The sequence below is a fragment of the Corylus avellana genome, chromosome ca4 (assembly GCF_901000735.1).
Source record: "Corylus avellana chromosome ca4, CavTom2PMs-1.0".
In the NCBI taxonomy this organism is placed as follows: domain Eukaryota; kingdom Viridiplantae; phylum Streptophyta; class Magnoliopsida; order Fagales; family Betulaceae; genus Corylus; species Corylus avellana.
In genome coordinates, this window is record NC_081544.1 from 22,456,596 (window position 1) to 22,479,902 (window position 23,307).

At 39.0% G+C, this 23,307-nt stretch overlaps 2 protein-coding genes across 2 annotated transcripts; both read left to right on the top strand.

The window, feature by feature from the left end:
• The first annotated feature begins 313 nt into the window (after positions 1 to 313).
• On the top strand, positions 314 to 16,365 carry LOC132177177 (2-alkenal reductase (NADP(+)-dependent)-like). The gene is made up of 5 exons (XM_059589421.1): positions 314 to 630; positions 5,651 to 5,828; positions 6,026 to 6,192; positions 6,585 to 6,667; positions 15,630 to 16,365. The coding sequence occupies exons 1-5, from the start codon at positions 376 to 378 to the stop codon at positions 16,006 to 16,008; spliced, it is 1,062 nt and encodes a 353-aa protein (XP_059445404.1). The 5' UTR covers positions 314 to 375; the 3' UTR covers positions 16,009 to 16,365.
• Positions 16,366 to 19,690: 3,325 nt separating this feature from the next.
• LOC132178230 (uncharacterized) lies at positions 19,691 to 21,415 on the top strand. The gene is made up of 2 exons (XM_059590679.1): positions 19,691 to 20,391; positions 20,821 to 21,415. The coding sequence occupies exons 1-2, from the start codon at positions 19,691 to 19,693 to the stop codon at positions 21,413 to 21,415; spliced, it is 1,296 nt and encodes a 431-aa protein (XP_059446662.1).
• The last annotated feature ends 1,892 nt before the right edge of the window (positions 21,416 to 23,307 follow it).

Here is a 23,307-nt window from a genome sequence, read left to right on the forward strand (position 1 = left end):
GGTGTAATCTCCCCTATTACTATTCACATACGAAAGGCGACTTGTGAATAGTAATACTATTCAATCGTAACTATTTTATGAATAGTAAAGTTTGAACCATAATTTTTTATTTATTATTTTTTTTCGGTAACGTAGGTAAAACATTACATTCACGCCATATAATAGGGTGTTGTGTAACTGTCAAATTATTAATAGGCGTGAGTGAGAGTCTAGGCAAAGGGGCTAAAGGCCTTTGCAAACAGACCGTTGTATTTTATATATCGTGGCACACGTGTCATATACTCAGCCCACACACAGGACAGCATATAAATGCAGAACTGACATATCCACAGCACACAGACCGAACCCGCAAGAAAGGTGTGAGAGAGAGTAACAATGGGGAGTGGAGTTGGTGGCGGATCAGGTGAGGAAGCTGTGAAGAACAAGCAGGTGATATTCAGGGACTACGTGTCTGGTTTTCCGAAAGAGACGGACATGGAGGTGAGCACTACAACGGTGAAGCTGAAGCTTCCGGAGGGGTCCAATGGGATACTGGTGAAGAACCTTTACTTGTCATGTGATCCCTACATGCGTATCCGGATGAAAAGAATTGAGGGTCCAAACGCTTTTTCTTCCTTCACACCTGCCTCTGTAAGCACTACTCTCTGTCTCTGTCTCTGTCTCTTACCTGAGCTGTCTTGCTTTTATTTTTGATAATGGTGGGTAACTATTGAGTGGTTTGTAAAAACCTTCCTTTATATGCTATTAAATGAAAATGAACAGTATAGTCAAATTCTTTGTAAGTTGTAAGCATTAGTTAATTAAGATCACACAACCTGAGAGATATAGATTTTTGCCTTATGAAATTTAATCATTTACTGGCTCAAATTCCTTTTAATAGGGGATGCTCAATACATAGAATATTTGATTTAAATGTGATGAATTGATGGAATTCGGATCGGAACTTATAACTTCTGACTTTTATACCATTGATAGTAAAAACTTAAAGCTAATAGGAATTAACAGTGATTCTCTTGTAAAGGAGAATTTTATGAGTGGAGACATTCACCTCATAGACACACCATGTTAGGCATTCGTTCAAAAACCAAGAATTTCACAAACAGTAACAAGAATTTCGAAGTGGATCGTCACTGCTGAGTGCTGAGTGCTGAGTGCTGACTTCCCCCTCACAGCCCAACTATTACATCATCAGTGACATATAATGTGACGCAAAGTTCACGTAAGCAGGAACAAAAGCACTGGGATCCGTGTGCTACACAATCCCACCTCTTGTCCCACACCTTCCCATTGAAAGATTCGAAACACAGGCAGAAACAGTGAAGGAGTGTTAGCTTAGCTATGGCGAGCGTTAATGGAGAGGAAGTAGTGAGCAACAAGCAGGTGATATTCAGGGACTATGTCAATGGTTTTCCAAAGGAATCGGACATGTACGTCACCACTAGTACCATGAAATTGAAGGTCCCCGAAGGTTCCAATGCTGTTCTGGTGAAAAAGCTCTACCTGTCCTGCGACCCCGTCATGCGAATTCGGATGTCACGAGTCAATGTTAGCGGATTCACTTCTTACACCCCTGGCTCTGTCAGTATTGCTGTTTGGTTCCCGTGAAAATTGTATGGGGGAAATGGGGTTCTTAAATTGATACTCGTAACTCGTTGATCACTTGTTTCAAGTGGGGTTTTTTAAAATTTGGAGATCCATAGTGATTATAACATAGCAAGATGACACTTTGATATTTTTTGTTCTTTCCATCGCTTTCCTTTATCCTCTGTTTTTTTCTTGGTTGAGGGTAGGGACTTTTGGGAATTGACACTCAAATTGTTTTTGATGATTTATGACAGAACAAAGTATTAGTTCTTGTTTGGCGAATTCGGTGATCATTCACAAGACAAGGAAATCCGAGATAAATACCCATTGCAGGCCCTGTCCAGACAGGCTCTCTCCCTGTCCGGATAGCATTTACAGAATGCAGTTTTCACCCAATTGCAAGCCCTGTTTGAACAGAACCTGACCCTGTCCGGACAGCATTTCCCGTAAGTGCCGAAATGCTTCTTCGAAGGTTGCTGTTCGGTCATGCACTTACCCTGTCTGGACACCCCGTACGTTTTATGCCCAAAACGTGTTTTTAAGTGGCCCCATGTCTAGGGTTTTGTATGTGATATAAATACAATTTTATAGAAGAGAGGTACGAATTTTAGAACCCTGGAGTTCGTGAGAGGCTGTGCTTGAGTGATCAATTGTTGTGAGCCTTAATATACCTCGTAGAGAATTTGTGTTAGTTTTGATTAAGCGTCATTGAGAAGTCTATCGGAAGGGTCCAGTAAAGGAGAATCACGTTGAAGAAGATTGTGAGCGAGGAGGCGAGTTGGAGGCTTCTCGGTCTTACAGAGTCAAGGTCTTGCATCGGTTTGTAAGTGTTCTTAGTGTCTGTAATCTCTGGATCATATTTTGATAGTGATTTCCAGGGTTTGGTTGCCTCGGAGAGGTTTTACTTTTAGATCGTTTTCTAATAGGTTTCCTCTTCGTTACCAAAATCCTTGTGTGTGATTGTTCATATTTTGGTGATTGTTTGCGTATATTTAAATATTTATTAATTCCGCATAAACTATGATATTTCCCTATTAAGCGTTTTTTCACAAAGTTTAAATTTTTGGACATGGAAATTGAAATTAGAAGATTGAATTGAAAATGGGTTTTCACAAAAAAAAAAAAAAAAAAAAAAAAAATTCCTTGGTGGGTAGTTGAGGGGTTTTTGGAATAACTTATGTAATCTCAATCAACATTCTTTTTATTTGTTCTTTTGCTTCTTGGGGAGGAGTGAATGACTGTTAGAATATTTTAAAATATTATCATTGATTCCCTATCTTACTTGGTCACCTTATCTTGTATATCACAACCTAATTCTTCTCTATTAATATATTACAATGTAATACAGTTTCATATAAAGTAGCGCTAATTCTGCTCTTCTCTATTTGTCTCTCTGCTTGAGTTCTCTCTCACTTTTTTCTTTTCTTTTCTTTTTTTTTGGATGAATTAGGTCAAGTTTTATAAATCAACCACTTTACCCCTTTACACTTCTGCATTAAACAAGCAGAAACCAGATTTTGAAACAAGCTTCAAAATCTAAACTCAAAGAAACTCTTTACATCAAAACAAATCAAACTATACCAGTCTATTAGGGTCAATACCCTATCTAAAGCAAATGCCAACATTACCTTTAGTCTTCCTAAATTTACCTTTGCCCATTAGACAAACTCTAACCTCCCATTTAATTTTCTGCATCTCAAAAAAAAAGCTGATCTTCAGACAGTGGACGAATGTCATACTTCGGATCATTTCAATTTCGCCATATATGATAGACCATAGAGCCAAGTTCAAGTCTACAAGTGTAAGCTTTAAATGCTCTTTTTTCCCACTGCAACAACCCTTCTTCAACAACATCCTCCCAGCAAAATTGGGGGGGGGGGGTCCTCAACAGTAGACAAAGACATAATGTCCGTCCATATTCTTCCAGTATAACTACAACCAAAAAACAAATGATCTCTAACTTCAACAATGCGCCTACAAAAAACACACTTAACATCTCCTTGAAAGCCCCACTTCAACAATCTAACACCCGTTGTTAAAGCTTTCTTCATAGCTAACCAAAGGATAAAAGCATGTTTTGGGATCGTTAGAGGGAACCAAATAAGTTGCAACCCCTCTACAGTCCTCTCTTTTTTCTCTCAAGGCATCCCAAGTATTGTAACTAGAAATTTACCTGTTTTAGAAACAACCCAAACTGGGGTATCACTCTCACCCAAATCCACCATAGAGAGGAGCTGACTTTGCATCACCACAAGGTCTTCAGATCTTACTGAGCCCCAAAACCAATTACCATCCTGAAGAACACTAGACAACTTAGCATTAATATTGCTATTTGCATCATAAATCACTTGATAACGAAATCTATCATACATAGTACCCTCCAGATGCCACCAACCAGCCCACAAATGGATAGTCTGACCATTCCCAACTTCAAATTTCAGAAACTTCTGAGCTTCAAGCCACAACTTCAATAGCTTCCTCCAACTCCAAGTACAGGATTGAGGAACTTTAAGTCGAAAGGAATGAGTGAATTGAAGAACTTGGAGAGTTCTATCAATTATGAGGAATTTAGTCGTGGCAAAGGCAAGAGGGTGTAGGTCTTTTGTGGCGGGGATTTGGGTTTGTTTTGTGAGTTTTTGTTGGGTTTTTGGGCTCTCTTTGTCTATTTTGCTTTTGTTTTTTTGGTGTCCTTGTATATACTTCTGGTATACTTAGGCACGCCTCACACTTTTAAGTAAAGTTGCCTGATTACCCATAAAAAATAAAAAAAATAAAAGATTGAGGAGCTTCCAGTATCCTCAGCTCTACTGATAGCCACATTCATGAAGATTCTCCTTTTCTTTAAGGAGACAATCAGCATCCCCACCAGAAGATATTACCTCTTGCTGAGTTTTTTGAAGTCTCATACGTGCTTGGAAAACTTTGAGCTTAAGATTGCCAAATGTATCCAGATTCTGCCTCTTCAAAATCCTCTTAACTGCCTTCAGCCTAGTGTACAACCTGTAAATAGGATAACCATCCTCCCCCAAACTCCATCCCTCCCTAACCCACTCCTAAAAGCAATGATGATCCGCCCAGAAGCTAAAAAATTTAAAAGCCTTAGGGCGAAAGCTCTTTATCTTACCTATAGACACGCTAGCATAGCAATGATCAGAAACACCCCCCTCAACAAATTAAACCATAGTCTACCCATACAACCCCATCCACTTATCATTGGCCACAATTCTATCAAGCTTTTTGGCAACAAAAGCCTAACCAGCTTGCTGGTTTGTCCATGTGAAAAGACTCCTACAAAAACTAAGATCTTTCACTTCAATCTCATTCAAACAAGACTTGAACTCATGCTCATACGTAGACAATCTATCTTTCCCTCATTTTTCCTTTTCATTTAATACTACATTAAAATCACCATCCAAAAGCCAAGGACTATTTACAGCCAGCAACTTAACATGTTGAAGTTTCCCCCATAGCTCTTCTCTCCACCGCCTTATTAACTCCATAAACAAATGACTGAACCCATTGCAAGTCCTCCTTCACAGTTTTAATCCGACAACTCGCCTCTTGCTCACTTTTACTCAACACTTTAACCTCCAAATCATCCTTATTCCAGCAAACCCAAATACAACCTAGCTGGTTATATTCATAATTTGTAATAATATCCCAAACCGGCAGTACAACATCTTTAATTTTCCCAACCTTGGCAATCCTAACTCTAGTTTCTAATAAGCAAATAAGGGAAATTTTAAAACTTCCTAATCAAATTCCTCACTTCTCTCTACTTTAGTTTTCCCCTTATCCACCTTAGAAGAAAGAGATTCATCACCGAAAGCCTCCTCAATAAACCGCTGAATATTCCTCATCTCTCCCTTCATATATTATATATTTCTTCAGCCTGGAATGAAAACAAATGCTTGAACAGGGCTAAACTGAAAATTGAACTAATATTTTGTAAGATTGGAAAGGTTACTGGGAGAACATTTTATATGCCGCGTGCTTGCTCTTTTAAAATTGATTTATGTGCATTTTGAGCTTGCAATTGTGATCTTCTCCTGCTGGAAACTCGCAGCCATTACCTGGGAATGCAGTGGCTAAAGTTTTGGATTCTGGGCACCCAGACTTTAAGGCAGGTGACTTAGTTTGGGGGCCTTCTGAATGGAAAGAGTACAGCCTAATCACGGCAACCGAAAGCCTGCATAAGATCCAGCACACTGATGTACCCCTTTCCTACTATACTGGACTTCTTGGTACGTTGTTTGCTCATTCTATGAAGTTTTGATTGATTTGAGATTTAGAAGAAGATGATTATGCTACATTCCCTTTTGAGCTGCATGTCTCCAGGAGTAGTTTCATTGGTTTAAGATTTTGTGCTCGTGTGAGCATCATGTTGAATTCCCTCTGTTAATCTGTGCCAATATATATATACTTTTTTCTTTTCAAATAGGTATGCCTGGTTTGACTGCTTATGCTGGTTTCTATGAAGTTTGTTCTCCTAAGAAAGGAGAATATGTCTTCATTTCTGCGGCATCTGGCGCAGTTGGTCAGCTTGTAGGACAATTCGCCAAAATGTTGGGTTGTTATGTTGTAGGAAGTGCTGGGAGTAAAGAAAAGGTATATTTCAATTTACATATCTATTTCTCTGTGGCTTCTATCATGATTTGTTCCACAATCGTTTTTAACGTAGATTTCATGGAACTATAGCAGACCCTAATTCCCATATTTGTCACCTGCTGTATGGTTTTGCTTTCGTGGACCCAAATTATGGCAGCCATGTATCCCAGATTCTCTCTGTAAAGCAGGAAAGATGAATCATAAGGACCTGTTGAATCGGCATTGATCAATTTTCTTTAAAACAATTCCAGAAAAGTTCAGATAGGATGTAATCTTTTTCCTTCCCCCTGCCCCGTTTCTCTTTGTCTTCTTCTGTGATTGTGGAGTGGACCTGGCATGATGAATGGACCAATCACATGAAAAAAACTCATTCTTCTTCTGTTATAAATTAGGTTGATCTATTGAAGAATAAGTTTGGTTTTGACAATGCTTTCAACTATAAGGAAGAGCATGACTTGGATGCAGCCTTGAAAAGGTCAGTATGTCATTTGCATTAAAGGAGCTTAAAATTTTGATCTAAAGCTTGATGCATTTACAGATTCCTTTGTAGATTAAGTTTGGCCTGAGCTTGATGCAACATTTGAACAAACTGGATGGGGCAATTACTTGACTCCACATTTATTATCATAAATGACTGCAAAAATAAATGGCTTATTGAAAGTCTTAGGCCTGCTAGTAGCTTATAGGTTGGTTTATACTGGGAGTATGGAGTAAGGCTTAGATATAGGGACAAAGTTTTCCTCCAAACTAGATTGGAGAAATTTCCTTCAACCTAATCTATAAAAAGAACATGTATCCATTTTTTTAATAACATGTGAGATGCACGATTTTTTAATAAAATGTGAGATGCACATGTTTTTTTAATAATAGAGACAAAGTTGAAATAAATTTTATTAAAAACTCATGTGCATCTCATATATTATTAAAAAAATGGACACATGTCACTTTTATAGATGAACAAAGTTTTCCTCCAAACTGGGTTGAAAGAATTTCCTTCAACCTAGTCTATAAAAGTGACATATGTCATTTTTTTAATAACATGTGAGATGCACATTTTTTTTAATAAAATTTATTCTAACTTTATCCCTGCTATTAAAAAAACATGTGCATCTCACATTTTATTAAAAAATCGTGCATCTCACATGTTATTAAAAAAATGGATACATGTTCTTTTTATAGATTAGGTTGAAGGAAATTTCTCCAATCCAGTTTGGAGGAAAACTTTGTCCATAAGCAAGGGAAGCAAAAAAAGATTGTAGATTTTCAGGTACGTCATTTAATTGATTCCTTCAATTGATATTATAATGTTAGATTGGTAGTTGGTCCTCAATCTTTAATGGTCCTATTTATAATGATGGAATCAAAATTTGTTGGCCCTTAATCTTTATTATTTCTATTCATAATGGTGGAATCAAAATTTTTGAATCTTAAATGACTTATTTTTTAACCTGTTTGACAAACATGACTTTGCTTTTTTTAAAAGAAATTGCTAGTGCATTGTATTCTTATCGAAATATGCAGTGCCGAAAGCTCTGCTTTCAAAATCTCACTTATACAATCCGGTGGTTCATAAACCCACACCTTATTCATATCTTCATGCACAACCAGGTTTGCCAAAACATGAGCAACCTTGTTTCCTTCTCTATGTAAGTGTCCCAGCTCCCAAGCTGATAGAGATCTTAGAGCAACCCGTATACCTTCGATTAGATGTCCCGTACGAGTCTCTTAAGACGCCCTGGAATTCACAGCATCCACGACCATCTTGGAATCACCTTCCATTTGAACCTGCAAGAATCCCATTTCACTGCAAAGCTGAACAGTCATGGCAGCAGCCATTGCTTCCGCTGCTGTTGGGTCCACAAGTCCATAGAAAGTCAGGCATTTTTGACGCACACATAACTCCTTGATGATCACGAATTACTGCTCCTAGCCCCACACGTCCCTTCTTCCGATTGACACCTGCATCCCAATTTGCCTTATACCATCCACGAGGAGGAGCCCTCCACGAGATAGGTGCCAAAGGTCACTGGGGAATTCATGCAACGAAGACCCATCCCACAAGTTTTGGAAATTATCTGTCGCCTGGGTTGCCTGACGAACAATAGTGCTAGGATGCAAGAAAGATCCACCATAGACTACCTCATTGCGCCTAAGCCAGATACGCCGGGCTATACTCACAAACTGAGAGAATTCCACATTATCACATTTACCCAACATTCCTTCAGCCACTTGGAGGAAGATGGTCCAGTGAAACTACTCTTCTGGAATTTTACACACCCTGCGCCCCACACATCCCTTGCCGAAGGGCATTGCAATAGAATGTGGTAGACTGTTTCATCATCTATTTCGCAGATTGGGCAACTAGAGTTTGTGGTCACTTTCCAAGAACATAAGTTCACCTTGGTGGGGAGAATCTCATGACAAGCTCCCCAAAAAAACATTTTTTCCGTGTTTGGTAGCTTTAGGTGCCAAATAGAACTCCAAATGCTACTTTCCTTAGATTGAGAGGAGCACTCCGCTTGAATGGCCGCTTCACGGTCTTTTTGCATATGATAAGCCCTTCTCAACGAAAAAAATCCGTTTGTCGTTCCCCTCCAAATAAGAGCATCCTCTTGGTCCGTACTACTTATGGGCACAGATTGTATAGAGAATATCTCATCCCTAGTGAACATCTGTTCCAACATCGCATACTTCCACCACTTAGTATCCTCATCGATAAGCTGAATAATTGTCTCATTGTGGTCTAGTATAGATGGAGGTGAACGTACCATATAGGTAGTAGGCGAAGGTAGCCACCTATCCTTCCAGATACGGATTTTCTTTCCATTTCCCACTCTCCAAATCAAACCTTCTTTAATTAAATCATTGGACCCTTGAATGCTGCTCCATGCAAAAGGTCTTTTTCCTAGAGAAGCATCAAGAACCGAACAATCCGGGTAGTACTTTGCTTTCATTATCCTTGCAACTAGGCTACCCGGGGTCTTCCATAGGCGCCAAATCTGTTTTGCCAAGAGAGCATTGTTGAAGCAAACTAAATCCCAAAAACCCTTTCCGCCATGAGTCTTTGAAACCCCCATTTTACTCCAACTCATCCAGTGAATTCGTTTCTCCTTCTCTTGGTGACCCCAAAAGAAAAACTCATCATCAAAGAGTTTATTTCCGTGCACAAAGCCTTTGGAAGCCTGAATACACTCATGCAGTAAGTAGGAATCGCCTAAATCACAGCCTTCAACATAATTTCTTTCCCAGCCTGTGACAGAAACTTGAGCTTTCAATCCTGTAAACGCTTTCATGCTCTTTCGTTTTTTGCCCCGACGCCAATTCGTAATGGTGCAGGATATAGGTCAAATGAGTCCATTGAGCCATATTGGACCTGCAAAAAAGCAGCTTGTCATTTGCGAAAAAAAGGTGGCTTATTTCAGGACCTCTTTTCGAAGTAGGGATCCCTGTCAACAACCCTTCCCTATTAGCTTGGGTGACCATTGCACTTAACGCCTCTGCACATAAAAGGAAAAGATAAGGGGATATAGGGTCTCCTTGCCGGATGCTCCTAGAAGGGGTAATTAATCCGCAAGGATTCCCATTCACCAAAATCAAGTACTGCACCAATTTAATACACATCATAATCAAGGAAATCTACTGCTCATCAAATCCCATACACCTAATTACAGCTTCTAAGAAACCCCATTCCACCCTATCATAGGCCTTACTCATGTCAAGCTTGACGGCCATGAAACCTTTTTTTCCCCACATCCTCGTATGCATCGTATGTAAGGTTTCATAAGCCGCAAGTATATTATCCGTAATGAGACGGCCAGGAATAAAAGCACTCTGCGTAGGAGCAATTATGAGGGGCAAAATTTTTTTCAACCGGTTAGCTAACACCTTGGAAATGAGTTTATACAAAACATTACATAAACTAATCGGTCGAAATTCCATAACACTTGTGGGGTGTTTTATTTTGGGGATAAGAGTTACATGAGTTAAATTCATATATTGGAGCATCACACCAGAATTAAGAACATTAAGTAGGACACAACATACCTCCTCCCCCATAGTGGACCAATTTTTTTGGAAGAAACATGCATTCGGTCCATCCGGCCCTGGTGTTTTAAGAGGCGCCATTTGGAACAAAGTTACTCGGATCTCGTCAGCCGTGAACACCCTCAGTAGCTCCAGATTCATTGCTGTGGTTACACGGCCTTCAATAGGTTGAATACATGGGTTATAATCTCCGACCGGTCCCTTGGTAAATAAATTGGTGAAGTGGCCCACAAAGGCTTCGCCAACACTCTCTGCATTCTCCCAAATCAGCCCTCTTTCATCCATGATCCTCCCCATGTGATTATGTCTCCATTTTGAATTTGCACAAGTGTGGTAATTCTTTGTATTACGATCACCAAACTTGAGCCATTCTTCCTTCGCCCTTTGTCTCCACCACAGCTCCTCCTTGTCCATCAACACATGTAACTCATTCTGAATTTTTTTAATTTTCTCTTCAGTCGATTTATCCTCCCTGTTTTGGAGCCATAGAAGCCTCTTCTGGCGTTTGGATATATTTTCTTGTAAGCTGCCTTTATTTTTTCTCCGCCATTGGGCCACCGCCTTTACACAAGCGCCCAGCTTTGAATTCAGCCGTTCCCAACCTGCAATATTCGGTTTCTCATACATCCAAGACCTTCGGATAGCTTCCTGGCAGCCGTCATCCAAAGCCCATCCGGCTTCATAGTAAAACCGTGGCTTTTGTCTACCTTTTACAATAGGCCCCATCAAACTTAATACCAAAGGAGCATGATCGGAGCAAACAGTTGCACACACCTCAATTTCAGCATTGGGAAAAAAATTCCTCCAAGCAAGGTTTGCAACCCCTCGATCGAGTTTCTCCTTTATAAGTGCATTACCTTCTTGACAATTACTCCAAGTAAATTTAGGCCCAAAAAATCCCAAATCCGTCAACTCGCACACCTCTAGAGTTTGTTGGAATGCTTCCATGAGGTTTTGTTGTCGCATATTACCACCCAATTTTTCTGATGTTGTCAATGCTTCATTGAAATCTCCAAGACATACCCACGGTGCAGGGGCTAGCCGAGCCGATAGTTTTAGAAGATTCCAAGCTTCATGTCGTTTGGTTGCATCCAAGTGGCCATAGAATCTGGTGAACTTCCAATCTAGCGACAGGTTTGGGTTATGTACAATAGCATTGATATGTTTATTGCTATAGTTTTGAACCTCCACCTCGCATCCTTCCTTCCAAAATAATGCTTATCCTCCACTTTTTCCTACACACTCCACCACAAACATGTTATCAAAACTGATTTTAATCCGACCATTCTCCATTTTATTTTTATGTAATTTGGTTTCCATAAGGAAAACCAAATTGGGTCTCTTTGTTTTCATCATCCGGCGAAGATCTTGAACTGTTCGAGGGTTCCCAAGCCCTCAGCAGTTCCAACTAAGTATCATCATTGCAGTCGGTGGGGCTGTCACCAGCCTCCGCCATCCTCGAACTGTCAACAAATTCATTTGTAATGCTCAGTGAAACATGCCTTTTTAGTAGCTCTTTTTATTTTTGCATAGCCAGCCCCACTCTTTTTGCGACTGCTATCAGGAGTAGTCAGTGAGTCATAAGCATCATCCCTATTCTTTCTTTTTCAGGATAGCGCCTTGTCTCCTTGACCCCCTGCACCATTCACCTTAATTGGCGTATTCCCTGTCTGCGATCCCTTGAAAGTGTTTTCTACATCTGTTAAAACCAGACCTTTATATGGGCCCCCTGAACTTGTAAAAATTCCTCCAAACCCCCCGGCCTGTTGGGCTGAGCTATCTCTTGCCCCACTATTCTCCACTTGCCATGTTCCCATAGGTGTCGCATGAGTATTATATTTTGAAGAGGATTCTGCCAGCACATCTTTTTGAACTCCTAGCTGAATTTTTCCTTCCATAGTTTTTTTCCATGTCGCCTTCTTGTTGGCTGATTTAAATTCAAAATGCTCCTTCATAAATCTCACACTCCTTCCTGTTCTGTCTGGTGTTCAGCTTGGAAAGTCCCTTCATGAACCCCTTTATACACGCCGGAAGAAACGTTCTCACATATCTTAGAATATGGATGCTGACTTTCCTGATTTGGCACTCCGAAGATCTCCTCTTCACCGGAACCTGTAGCACTCCTTTTCCGACCATATCCTCGCCGTCTAGATGGATTGTCATGTTTCGACTAGCCTCTTGTCCAGTCTGTGCATATTTGTCGGAGTGCCCTTCATTCCTTTCATGTAGTCGGTCTCCTCGTCTCATTGGAGAGTTGGCCCTTAGCCACAGCCCAAATTGGGTAGTGTCCTTTTGGTTGCGCAAAGCATTCCTCTTCAGACAGCCCTCTGGTCCATGGCAAATCACGCAGTAGTGGAAGCACAACTTCGGCAGTCGTTCATATTTGAAACCAATCAAAGTTGACGTCCCCTCATATTTCAGCATATGATCCCGTGGGAGAGGTTTATACAGATCAATCATAGTCTTGACCTGTAAAAATTCCCCCTATCCGTTCCCATCCAAATCTGTGTCAATTTCCTCTACCTTTCCAAAGGAGCCTCCAAGTTTGAGCCCTACGTCTCTTCCCATGCAAGCCAAGGGCAAGTTCATCATCCTTACCTAGAATGAGGCCTTGCCAAAGTTGATTTCTGAAGGCGAAGTGCGACCATCAAAATCTTCCACAAGAAACAGATTCCCTTCAAACACCTAAGGTCTACCCTCTAGCACCCTTTTCTTGTCCATGGTCTTATATTGCTAGTTGGTCCTTAATCTTTAATAGTCCTATTTATAATGGTGGAATCAAAATTTGTTGGTCCTTATAATCTTTATTAGTCCTATTCATAATGATGGAATCAAAAATTTTAATTCTTAAATGACTTATTTTTTTAACTTGTTTGACACATATGACTTTGCTCTTATAATGCTATATTGGTAGTTGGTCCTTAATTTTTTGGGTAATTGTATCATAAATCCCTGAGTCAATTCTCCAAAATCTAAAATTCCCTAGGTTTTTTTTTTTTTTTTTCTCGAATATTTACTCCCTGGATCAATGGAAAAGCCAATAAAATTCCTATTGTCAAATTTTTTTAACTTCCGTTAATGCCACGCATAATAATTTTTTTATTAATTTAATTTAAAAATTAAATATAAAAATAATAAAAAAATAAAAAAAATAAATTTTTTTTTGAAGGGATGGCCGGAAGCCACCCCAAACCTTCTGACATCATGTCACTCGATGGAAGGCAGCCATTGGAAACCGAAGCTGAAATCAAAGAAGATGGGAAGCTACTTGTGACTGAGAAAATCAAATGCTTCAAGATCAAGTATCTTCTCGAGAAGGTCTCAAGGTTTGTCATCAACCACTCCTAGACCCTCCAATCTAACCAATGCATAGATATATTCCTTGCAATCTTCAAGAAATCCTACTCCAAGAGGGTCTAGTTTCAATCACACAGATTTTTATTCAATGATGGCTGGTGGGAGGAATTCGAACTTTGGTGCATCTGATGTTTATGGCCTCTCAGCTTCACGAGGACCAACACCAAGGCCTTCGAATTACAACGAAGATGGCGCTGGAGTTGGCAGTAAGCTGAGGTTCCATTACAATACCAGCGCCGGTGGAGCAGGGCACTACCCTGTACCAAACCCAGGAATGTTTTCCCCAACTTTTTGTAATTCTCTTTTTAGGAGAATCCAAGCCAATGTTCTGGTCCATTCTTCATTGTCAATTTAAGTTTAATTCTCTTTTTAGGACAATCCAAGCCATTGTAATTCTCAGAAACCAAACACGTCCTTTTTATTTCCAACATTTTCTCGAGAACCAAACAGAAACCACACTCTCATGCAAAGCAAAATAAGAATTTCGAGAAAAAAATCCAACCGTTTCAGTTTGCTTTAGAGGGAAAGTCTGCTTGAAGGTGTCTGCGGATTTGACGGTCTCAGTGAGAGCGGTGCAGCTGCAGCTAGCTTTGAGAGCGTGAACCTTGGGAGGCCTGAAGTTGCAGAAGCTCTGGCCTTGGAAAACCAGCTTGTGATTCCTAGAACAATTCAAGGACCACGGCTTGAAACCCCTGGATTTCATACTGTACCTTGGACTCTCCAAATCAAAGAATAAAATTATAAATTGAGCTGATTAAACTGTGCGATTTTTCTCTTTTGAGAAACCAAGCCAAATGTTCAGGCCACCCCTTCAATTTTTATTTTTTATTTTTAAATTAAATTAATAAAAAATTATTATCCTGATGTGGCATTAATGGAAGTTAAAAAAATTTGACGGCAGAGATTTTATTGGTATTTTCATTGACCTATAGAGTAAATTGTCGAAAAAAAAAAAAACAATCTAGAGAGTTTTAAATTTTTGAGGTTTGACTCAGGGACTTATGATACAATTACTTTAATCTTTAATAGTCCTATTCATAATGATGGAATCAAATTTTTTTGATTCTTAAATGAATTATTTTTTAACCTGCTTGTCCTTAATATTTGCTTGTCCTTAATTTTTAATAGTCCCATTCATAATGATGGAATCAATTTTTTTTTTTTTTTTTTGATTCTTAAGGATATAAATGACTTATTTTAACCTGTTTGACACAGATTAATTTGCTCGTTGGGCATAGGTTTCTTTATGGTGCATGTATATTTGGTTTTAGTAGGTGGATATGACTATTTAATAAAGAAAGGAAAGATATGAATCTCGTCCTCAATAATTAAGGGGTGGAGTGTGGAGCAGAAATTGAACTTTGTATGACAGCATGAGTTGTTTACCTTTCACAAAACAGAAAAGGGCCAAAAAAAAAAAAAAAAAAAAAAAAAAAGGGAAAATGTATTTACCCCGAACTATCACCTATTTTACAATTATGTCTCCAAACTTTAAAATGTGACATCAAAGCCCCATATACTACCATTGCATGTCAAATTAGATATTTTTGCATTTTTCTTCTCAAAATACCCTTCAAGTTATTAATAAATAAAATTAAAAAATATATAAAAGTAACCATTCGAAAAAATAAATAAATAAATTAACGGGGCTAATGTAAAAAAGGGTCACCCCTTTTTGGTGTTTTTTAATTTTTCTTCATAATTTTATTTTTTTCAAATGGTTATTTTTTTAATAAATTTAAGGATATTTTGAAGAAAAAAAAAATGCAAAAGTATTTAATTTGACAAGCGGTTGTTGTATGGGAGGTCATAATGTTACTTTTTAAAGTTTAGAAGTGTAAGTGCAAAATAAGTTACAATTTAGGAATTAAAGTGTATTTTCCCCAAGAAAACGTTTGATGGGCTGGATATTAAAATTCTCAATATCCTAAATTGTTGCCCCATCCAGTAGAGCCTGTAGGAATATAGTTTTGATCTTTAAGGCATTAGTATTTTGATATTTGAAACACACCTTATTGGGTTCTATTCATCATCAGGTACTTCCCAGAAGGCATCGACATTTACTTTGAGAATGTTGGGGGTAAAACACTTGATGCAGTGCTTCTAAATATGAGGGTCCATGGCCGCATTGCTGTTTGTGGAATGATCTCACAGTACAATCTTGATCAGCCTGAAGGCGTGAAAAATTTGATGTGTCTCATATACAAGCGAATCCACATGATAGGATTTTTAGTTCGTGATTACGTTCATCTCTATACCAAGTTCTTAGACACCGTGCTGCCTTACATCAGAGAAGGGAAGATAGTGTATGTGGAAGACATAGCTGAAGGCCTTGAGAGTGCCCCAGCTGCCCTGGTTGGGCTTTTCAGTGGTCGCAATGTCGGAAAACAAGTCGTTTTAGTTGCTCACGAATAATTTAGGCCTGTCTTATATACCTGTATGTGCTGTTGTTGGGAGTTTGTCTAGTAGTAGTGTGTGCAGTATCTTCCTGTGGTTGTTTGCATAACATGTATTTTAGGGTTGGGAGCCTATGGGCCAAATGACCTTTTGGAGTGCAAAACGTGTAGGCAATACAGAATGAGTGTATGCTCTGGATGGAAATAAAGAGAATTTGTCTTGTGGCAATGATCAATGCATTGGTGTCTTTGTGCATTTACCTTTGCAACTGATGTAAGGACAATTGCATTGCCTTTACTCTTGTCATTAAGGGATAATTAGCATTATTAAGGTTATTTTAATAATGGAAAACGCTTGATGCGTTGATTAATGAGAGCCCATGTGTGACAGTTCTGTTCTTATATCAGTTGTTAATAAAGGCAAAAATGGAAAAGAAGAGAAATTGATAGAACGAATTGACTATTGAACTAAGTATTTCAAGGATACCTAAAACTTCTTAGTATTTGAGGACGACTCCTCCAAGTTCATCAATGAACAATTGTTTACAAAGCTACTGATTACATCCCAAATGAGGCTATTTATACATCCTCCCATAACTAACACTTCAACTAACTTCTTTGTATTATAACAGAATTGCTCCTGCTAACCACATTTCGGTTGCTTACTTATCTAATATACCTGTTACACCATGGTAGAATTGCTGTATGAATGATCTCACAATACAATCTTGATCAGCCTGAAGGTGTTCAGAATTTGGTGTTGCTTGTGTAAGAGGATTCGCATGGAAGGATTCGTTGTCTTCGATTACTATAATATCTATCCCAAGTTCTTGGCTGTAGTGCTACCTTACATTAGAGAAGGGAAGATAGTTTATGTAGAGGACATAGCTGAAGGTCTTGAGAGCAGCCTGGTAGCTCTGGTCGGACTTTATAGCGGCCGCAATGTTGGAAAACAACTTGTTGCAATTGCTCGTGATTGAGATTATGTCAAATGCTTTTATGTCCGGTGGTCATCCTAGTTGTCGCAATTGCTTTGTGCGGCTCTTTAAGAGGGCCAGGTCACTTATTTGACAAATTTTCTACTCTTTGTAATTATTGCTGCAATATTTTAGTTTGTTTTGGATCTATTGTTGGAGAGCCCACCCCTCTTTCAGTTTTAGGATCACTCATTCTCTATTCCTTTTGGAACTTGAATAGGAATGATCGTCTATCGTAACATTTTTTTCTTATTTAGTTAGTTGTACTATTAAGAAGACAATTGTTTATTACTCATAAAAAAGAATAGGGAACAATATAATTTAGCTCCCCAAACTATCAGTTATTTTCATTTTAGCCCCCTAATGTTAAAAAGTGATAAAGTAGCATTCCAAACTACAAAAAAGTTGCAATTTGGCCACTCCGTTTGTTAACACCGTCAAATTGGATGAAAAATGCAAAATGACATCGTTTTTTAAAGTTAAGTTACTAAAATGCCCTTTTGAACATTATCACTTTTTGAGCCAAAGGAACTCCTTTGGGAATTCTCGCTCCGGCTGCAGCACACTTTTCTAGGGTTTTTAAGAACTCGACAATCTCTTGAAAATCTTGCTTTGCTTCATCAACGCCAGCAACATCGTTGAATGTCACTCCCGTGTTGGGTTCCATTTGAAATTTTACTTTGTTCGTGTTGTACAGATGTTGTTATATGGGCATAAATTGTCAAATTTGGATCAAGTAAAACTCGACTATTTTGAAAAGAAACTAGCTTATAGAGTGGATTGATAATTTTTTTACACCTTCCGAGCCCAGACGGCAAGTTGGGGCCTCCTAGAGTGTTTGTAGATGATGTTCTAAGCAATATCAATGGAAAAGCGAAATTCCCCAACAAATCGAGTGTTGCAGGCCACTGGTTGATTTCCAAGGGATGAGCCGCAAAGTCTACATTCTTCTCTTCCATTTTCCTCAGCAATTCTTGCGGTAATCCGGGTAACTGAATTTTGACCCTCTGGATTTTGTCTATTGTTGGATTGAAGATCACGGGGATTGCGGGGTGGATGAGCGGCCACCCCATAGGCCATGGGGGTGGCCGACGAGCCACCCCTAAAACACCCTTTTTTTTTTCCTCGAAACGATGTTGTTTTGGTGGACATTTTTTAAATTGATTTTTTTTTTCCCAAAAGGGTGTTTTAGTCACTTAAACTTGCCAAAACGACGTAGTATTGAATTTTTCATCATATTTGACAGTAATGACTAACGGAGTGGCCAAATTGCAACTAGTTGATAGTTTAGAGGGCTATTTTATCACTTTTAGAACATTAGAGTGCTAAAATGAAAATGACTGGTAATTTGGAGGGCTAAATTATATTTTTTCCAAAAGAATAAAACACAGTTGTAAGGAAGCAATTTTGTAGAGATAATTTTATAGAAGAAATGATTGGTGGTAATAATTTGTCCATATTTATCTCATATTCTTCCATATTTCTCTTATATTCTCATTTTATAAAGGCCATGGGTAGGGGTGGGTCAATTGTATTTTTACCGCTTGGATGATGTGGCACTTTACTTATGTGGCAAATATGTCGATGTGGCATTGTTAAGTGCTTTTATGTCTGGTGGTCCTCCTAATTGTTGCAATTGCTTTGTGAGGTCATTTGAGAGGACTAAGTTACTTGTTTGACTAATTTCTTATTCTTTGTAATTTTTTCAGTACTGTTTTAGTTTGTTTTGGGTGTATTGTTGGAGAGCCCACCTCTCTTTCGATTTTATGATTACCCATTCTCTCTTCATTTTAGATCAGGAATGAGAATGATTATCTCTTATAACTATTTTCCTTATTCAATTTTTTTTTTTAAAAAAAATCGGAAGTAAACTTATATATATATAATACACCTACCTAAATGATAACAATTTTATAGAGGGCATGGGTAGGGGTAGGTCTTTTGCTGTTTTACGCGGGGTGATTTTGTATTTTTATGTGGCAAATATGTTGACGTGGGTTTGATACTGTGCATGGCATATCAAATGTGATACATAAAAAAAGGGGGAAAAATAACTTTACTCTCCTAACTATCCACTTATTTGCACTTTTAAATCCAATGTTAAAAAAGTGACACTTTACCCCCTAAAGTATCAACTTCCATGAAATACACTTTATCTCCCCAAAACTTAGTTATTTCGGGGGGTAAAGTGTAAACTCAAAATATTTATGGGGGATAAAGTGTACTTTATGGGGTCAAGTGTCAATGTTAAATATTTTGGGAGGATAAAGTGTCACTTTTAAAATATTGAGGTTAAAAGTGTAAATTGGTAAATAGTTTATGAGGTAAAGTGTCTCATAAAAAAGTGTTTACTTAATTTGATGGTAATGTGACATAGTGACTTATGTAAAATTTGGGCAAAACGCAAGATTGCGAATGTTGAAATTGAAAATCTAAGAATTAAATGAAAATCAAACAAAAACCAATGCTACAATTTTTGTCTTAAATTTACTTATGATCCTATTGAAAAAGAGAATTTTATGTGTTGAGACATCCAACTCACGGACACACCATGTCAGATTGTCAAGCATTCGTGCTTTTGATAATGAAAATTTTGATAACAACTTGATTGAAGATACAGAAGGCAAAAAAACTCGCTCTCTCCCTGAGCTCCTCTAGAACCTGAGTTCTTTCCTCTCTACTTCTTTCCTTTTCCTTCTCTAATCTCTACTCCTTTCCTTTGTTATGGATTTCTCATCTCAAAACATAGACTCCCTTATAACACAAACAGCTGCTCTAACATGGGAGGACCCTTCCTCTCAGCTAGAAACTCTCCCCTCTGAACTTGTTAATGATGAACTTCTACCTTTGGTAGGACAAGTCATTTCCCAAAAAACTCAAAACAATCAATCTGTTAATGCAGCCCTGACCAAAGCCTGGTTCTTTGCCATTCCTTTCTCGTTTGCTGTCCTTGGCCCAAACACATATCTGTTCAAATTTTCTGAGAAGGACCACATTTCCAGAATTCGCAATCAAGTCTGGAATGTTAATGGGTTCTTGTTAGCTTTACAAACTTGGTCCCCCACAGCTACTCTAGGTGAACTCTCCTTAAAAGAAGTTCCTTTCTGGATCCAAGTTCATGGTCTCCCTCTACACAACTTGTCTATCAAAAATGCCATTGCTATTGGGAAAGGACTGGGTCACCTTGTGAAAGTTGAAGATGCTAGTGGAGTTGATACCCCTTTTCGCAGCTATCTAAGGCTTCTTGTTGATGTGGATATAAGTAAGCCTCTAAATCCAGGGTTTCTCTTCACCAGGAATGATGGAACTTCCACCTGGATCAGTCTGAAATACGAAAGATTGGATGTCTATTGCACCGAATGTGGAAAGATTGGCCATAAACATTTCTCATGCCTATCCCCTCAAGCTGCCAGAGTTCCTTCCAGGTACCAAATCTCTCTCAAAGTTAACATTTTTTCTAACCTGCCTTCTTTAAATACGACTCATCATGAAGAAAAACACCATACTTCGTCTTCCCCCCTCAGAATTGATCCCACTCAGCCATGCATGCCAAGCACTCAACCCCATGCAAACCAGCTAGATATCCGCCTGACACCTCAACAACCCTCTCTCATATCACATACCCCTAGATCTGTTACTTCCCTTACACAAGACACTCCCTCTCAAAATATCCCTAGTCTAATCCCTCCTACTGCCACAAGATTGGACAACCCTCTTGAGAAAACATTAAATGCCTTATCCTTGTCTCAGAAACCTACTCAACTATTTTCTTCTAAACTTTCTCATCACTCAACTAACAAGTTAGTCTCCAACCACTCTTTGGACTCTAACTTGATGGATATCTCCCAATATAGGCCCACCAATATCCTCTCACATGACCCAGCTCAAACTGCCCAACTCAAGCCCATTTCTTCTGAATATTTAAACACAATCCACTCACCAGACCCAGCTAAAACTTCTCAACACAAGCCCATTTCTCCTGACAATTTAAACACAACGGCTTCTATCAATATCCCTTCTTCCTCTTCTGTTCCCACCAAATCCAGCCACACTTCAACCCAATACAAAAGGAAATCTCCCTACAATATTCGTCCCCCCAAAAAACCCACCTTACCATCTCTAGAGAATTCTCATTCTCCCCCTCACTCTCCCCCATCAAGCCCTCCTTCTTCTCCCACTCATCAGATCAATAAGAAAAGAACTAGACTGTCAGATGTAGCCTTTCCCTCAAAAAAAAGTCCTGGTGCTTCCACTACTAATGTTGAACATCCTAACCAACCCCATTCTCAATCCCCTGTTTTCACCCCAGGTTCTTCTGAAAAGCTCCCAGCTCGATCTATTTTTAGAGCTGCTAGAAAAAGGAAAAACAAACTTGTTTCAGTAGTTGTGGCTGCTGAAGTTGACTCTGTGAAAAAGGGGGGCTTTGTTAAGCCTCCCCAGCACCAATGAAAATTATATCCTGGAACTGCAGGGGCCTCTCTCGGCCTGCTGCAGTTCGAAGTTTGAGGATGTTGATCCGGGATCAATCTCCTGATGTTCTTTTCCTCTCTGAAACTAAATCTCCTCCTCCCCAAATCTCTGCTACTTTGAACAGGCTTGGTTTTTTTCACATGACTCAAGTTGCTCCCTCTGGTTCTAGTGGTGGTTTGGTTCTCTCTTGGCGTCCTGGAGTGGACCTTGAATGTTTTGTTTCAAACAAGAACAACATTTCAGCTTGGTGCTTTTCTGATCCTCCTAATTCTCCTTGGATTCTCTCTTGTGTGTATGGTCCTCCTGATAGAAAGGACAGATTGGCTTTTTGGGAATCTTTTGCCTCTGTTGGTGATCTTTTTGAAGCCTCTTGGCTTTGTATAGGAGACTTAAACTCAATTTTGGATCAATCTGAGAAGCTTGGTGGGAGACCTGTGGCAAGCTCTTCCCACTGCCCTTTTAGAAGCTTCATTGAACGTTTTGGAATGATTGATTTAGGATTTGCTGGAAATCCTTTTACTTGGTGCAATAATAGACAAGGCTTGGATACTATTAAAGAAAGGTTGGATAGAGGTTTGGCTTCTCCAAATTGGGTTCATCTTCACCCTGAATACTTCCTACTACATCTCCCTGCTCTAAACTCTGACCATAACCCCATTTCTCTTAATACTAACTACTCTTCCTGCTTCTTGCCTAGGCCTTTTAGGTTTGAGGAATTTTGGACCAAAGACAGTTCTTGTGGTCAAATTATAGAAGCTGCTTGGCAGAAATTTGTTCCTGGAATCCCTGCCACTTGCCTTCCTAAGAAACTCAAAAACACCAAATCTGCCTTGCTAAAATGGAACTCTCAACATTTTGGTAATATTCATAAGAAGATTAAGGCCACTCTTCTTCTCTTAGACACAATCCAACAATCCCCTCCCTCTCCCTCCTCTTTTGATAAGGAAATAAGTTTGAAGTTGGAATTGGAGAATCTCCTAAGCAAGGAAGAGATCCTATGGCGCTCAAAATCCAGAGAAAGTTGGTTGACTTGTAAGGACCTTAACACCAAGTATTTCCACACTTCCACTCTCATCAGAAGAAGATCTAATGCAGTGAACTTTCTCAAGTTGGGTCCAGGAAATTGGGTTTCCTCTAGAGCTGAAATTGGTGGACATTTCACAGCTCACTTCTCCAATCTGTTCACTTCTTCAAACTCTCCCATTGAGGCTGAAATGCTGGACTTATTCTCTCCTATTATCACTGAGGAGGAGAATGTTACCTTATGCTCCATTCCTTCTGAGGAAGAAGTTTTCGAAGCTTTAGCAAGTCTTGGCTCTACCAAAGCCCCTGGACCAGATGGTTTTACTGCTCTATTCTACAAGAAATACTGGTGTCATGTCAAAGTGGATGTTCTGAATTGCATTTGGAATTTCTTTAAGAACAATTTTTTGATGAGGGATCAGAATCATACTTTTCTAGCTTTGGTTCCTAAACTTAGTGGCTCTCACACTGCTCACCAATTCAGACCTATAAGCCTTTGCAACATTGTCTACAAGATCATTTCTAAAATCCTGGCTAACAGATTGAAATTCTTTCTTCCCAAGATCATATCTCCTCTTCAGTCAGCTTTTGTTCCTAAGAGGAATATTGAAGACAACACGATTCTGGCCCATGAGCTTCTTCATACTTTCAAATCCAAGAGAGGCAAAGGTAGTTACATGTTTCTCAAGATGGACATGGAGAAGGCTTTTGATAGAATGGAAACGGACTTTTCTCTTGTCTATTATGAAAAAACTGGGGTTCAGCCCCATTTGGCTCTCCTGGATCAGAGTCTGCATTTCCTCTTCCTCCTTCTCCATTTTGCTGAATGGTAGTCCTTTTGGTTTATT

What these genes read in the sequence shown, in the direction of transcription:
- LOC132177177 (XM_059589421.1), top strand. Translation starts at nt 376, where the DNA reads ATGGGGAGTGGAGTTGGTGGCGGATCAGGTGAGGAAGCTGTGAAGAAC. An exon ending in GTGCTGGGAGTAAAGAAAAG is followed by an intron (nt 6,193 to 6,584) that starts GTATATTTCAAT and finishes GTTATAAATTAG; the next exon opens with GTTGATCTATTGAAGAATAA. An exon ending in TTGGATGCAGCCTTGAAAAG is followed by an intron (nt 6,668 to 15,629) that starts GTCAGTATGTCA and finishes ATTCATCATCAG; the next exon opens with GTACTTCCCAGAAGGCATCG.
- LOC132178230 (XM_059590679.1), top strand. Translation starts at nt 19,691, where the DNA reads ATGGATTTCTCATCTCAAAACATAGACTCCCTTATAACACAAACAGCT. An exon ending in GCTGCCAGAGTTCCTTCCAG is followed by an intron (nt 20,392 to 20,820) that starts GTACCAAATCTC and finishes CTCCCAATATAG; the next exon opens with GCCCACCAATATCCTCTCAC.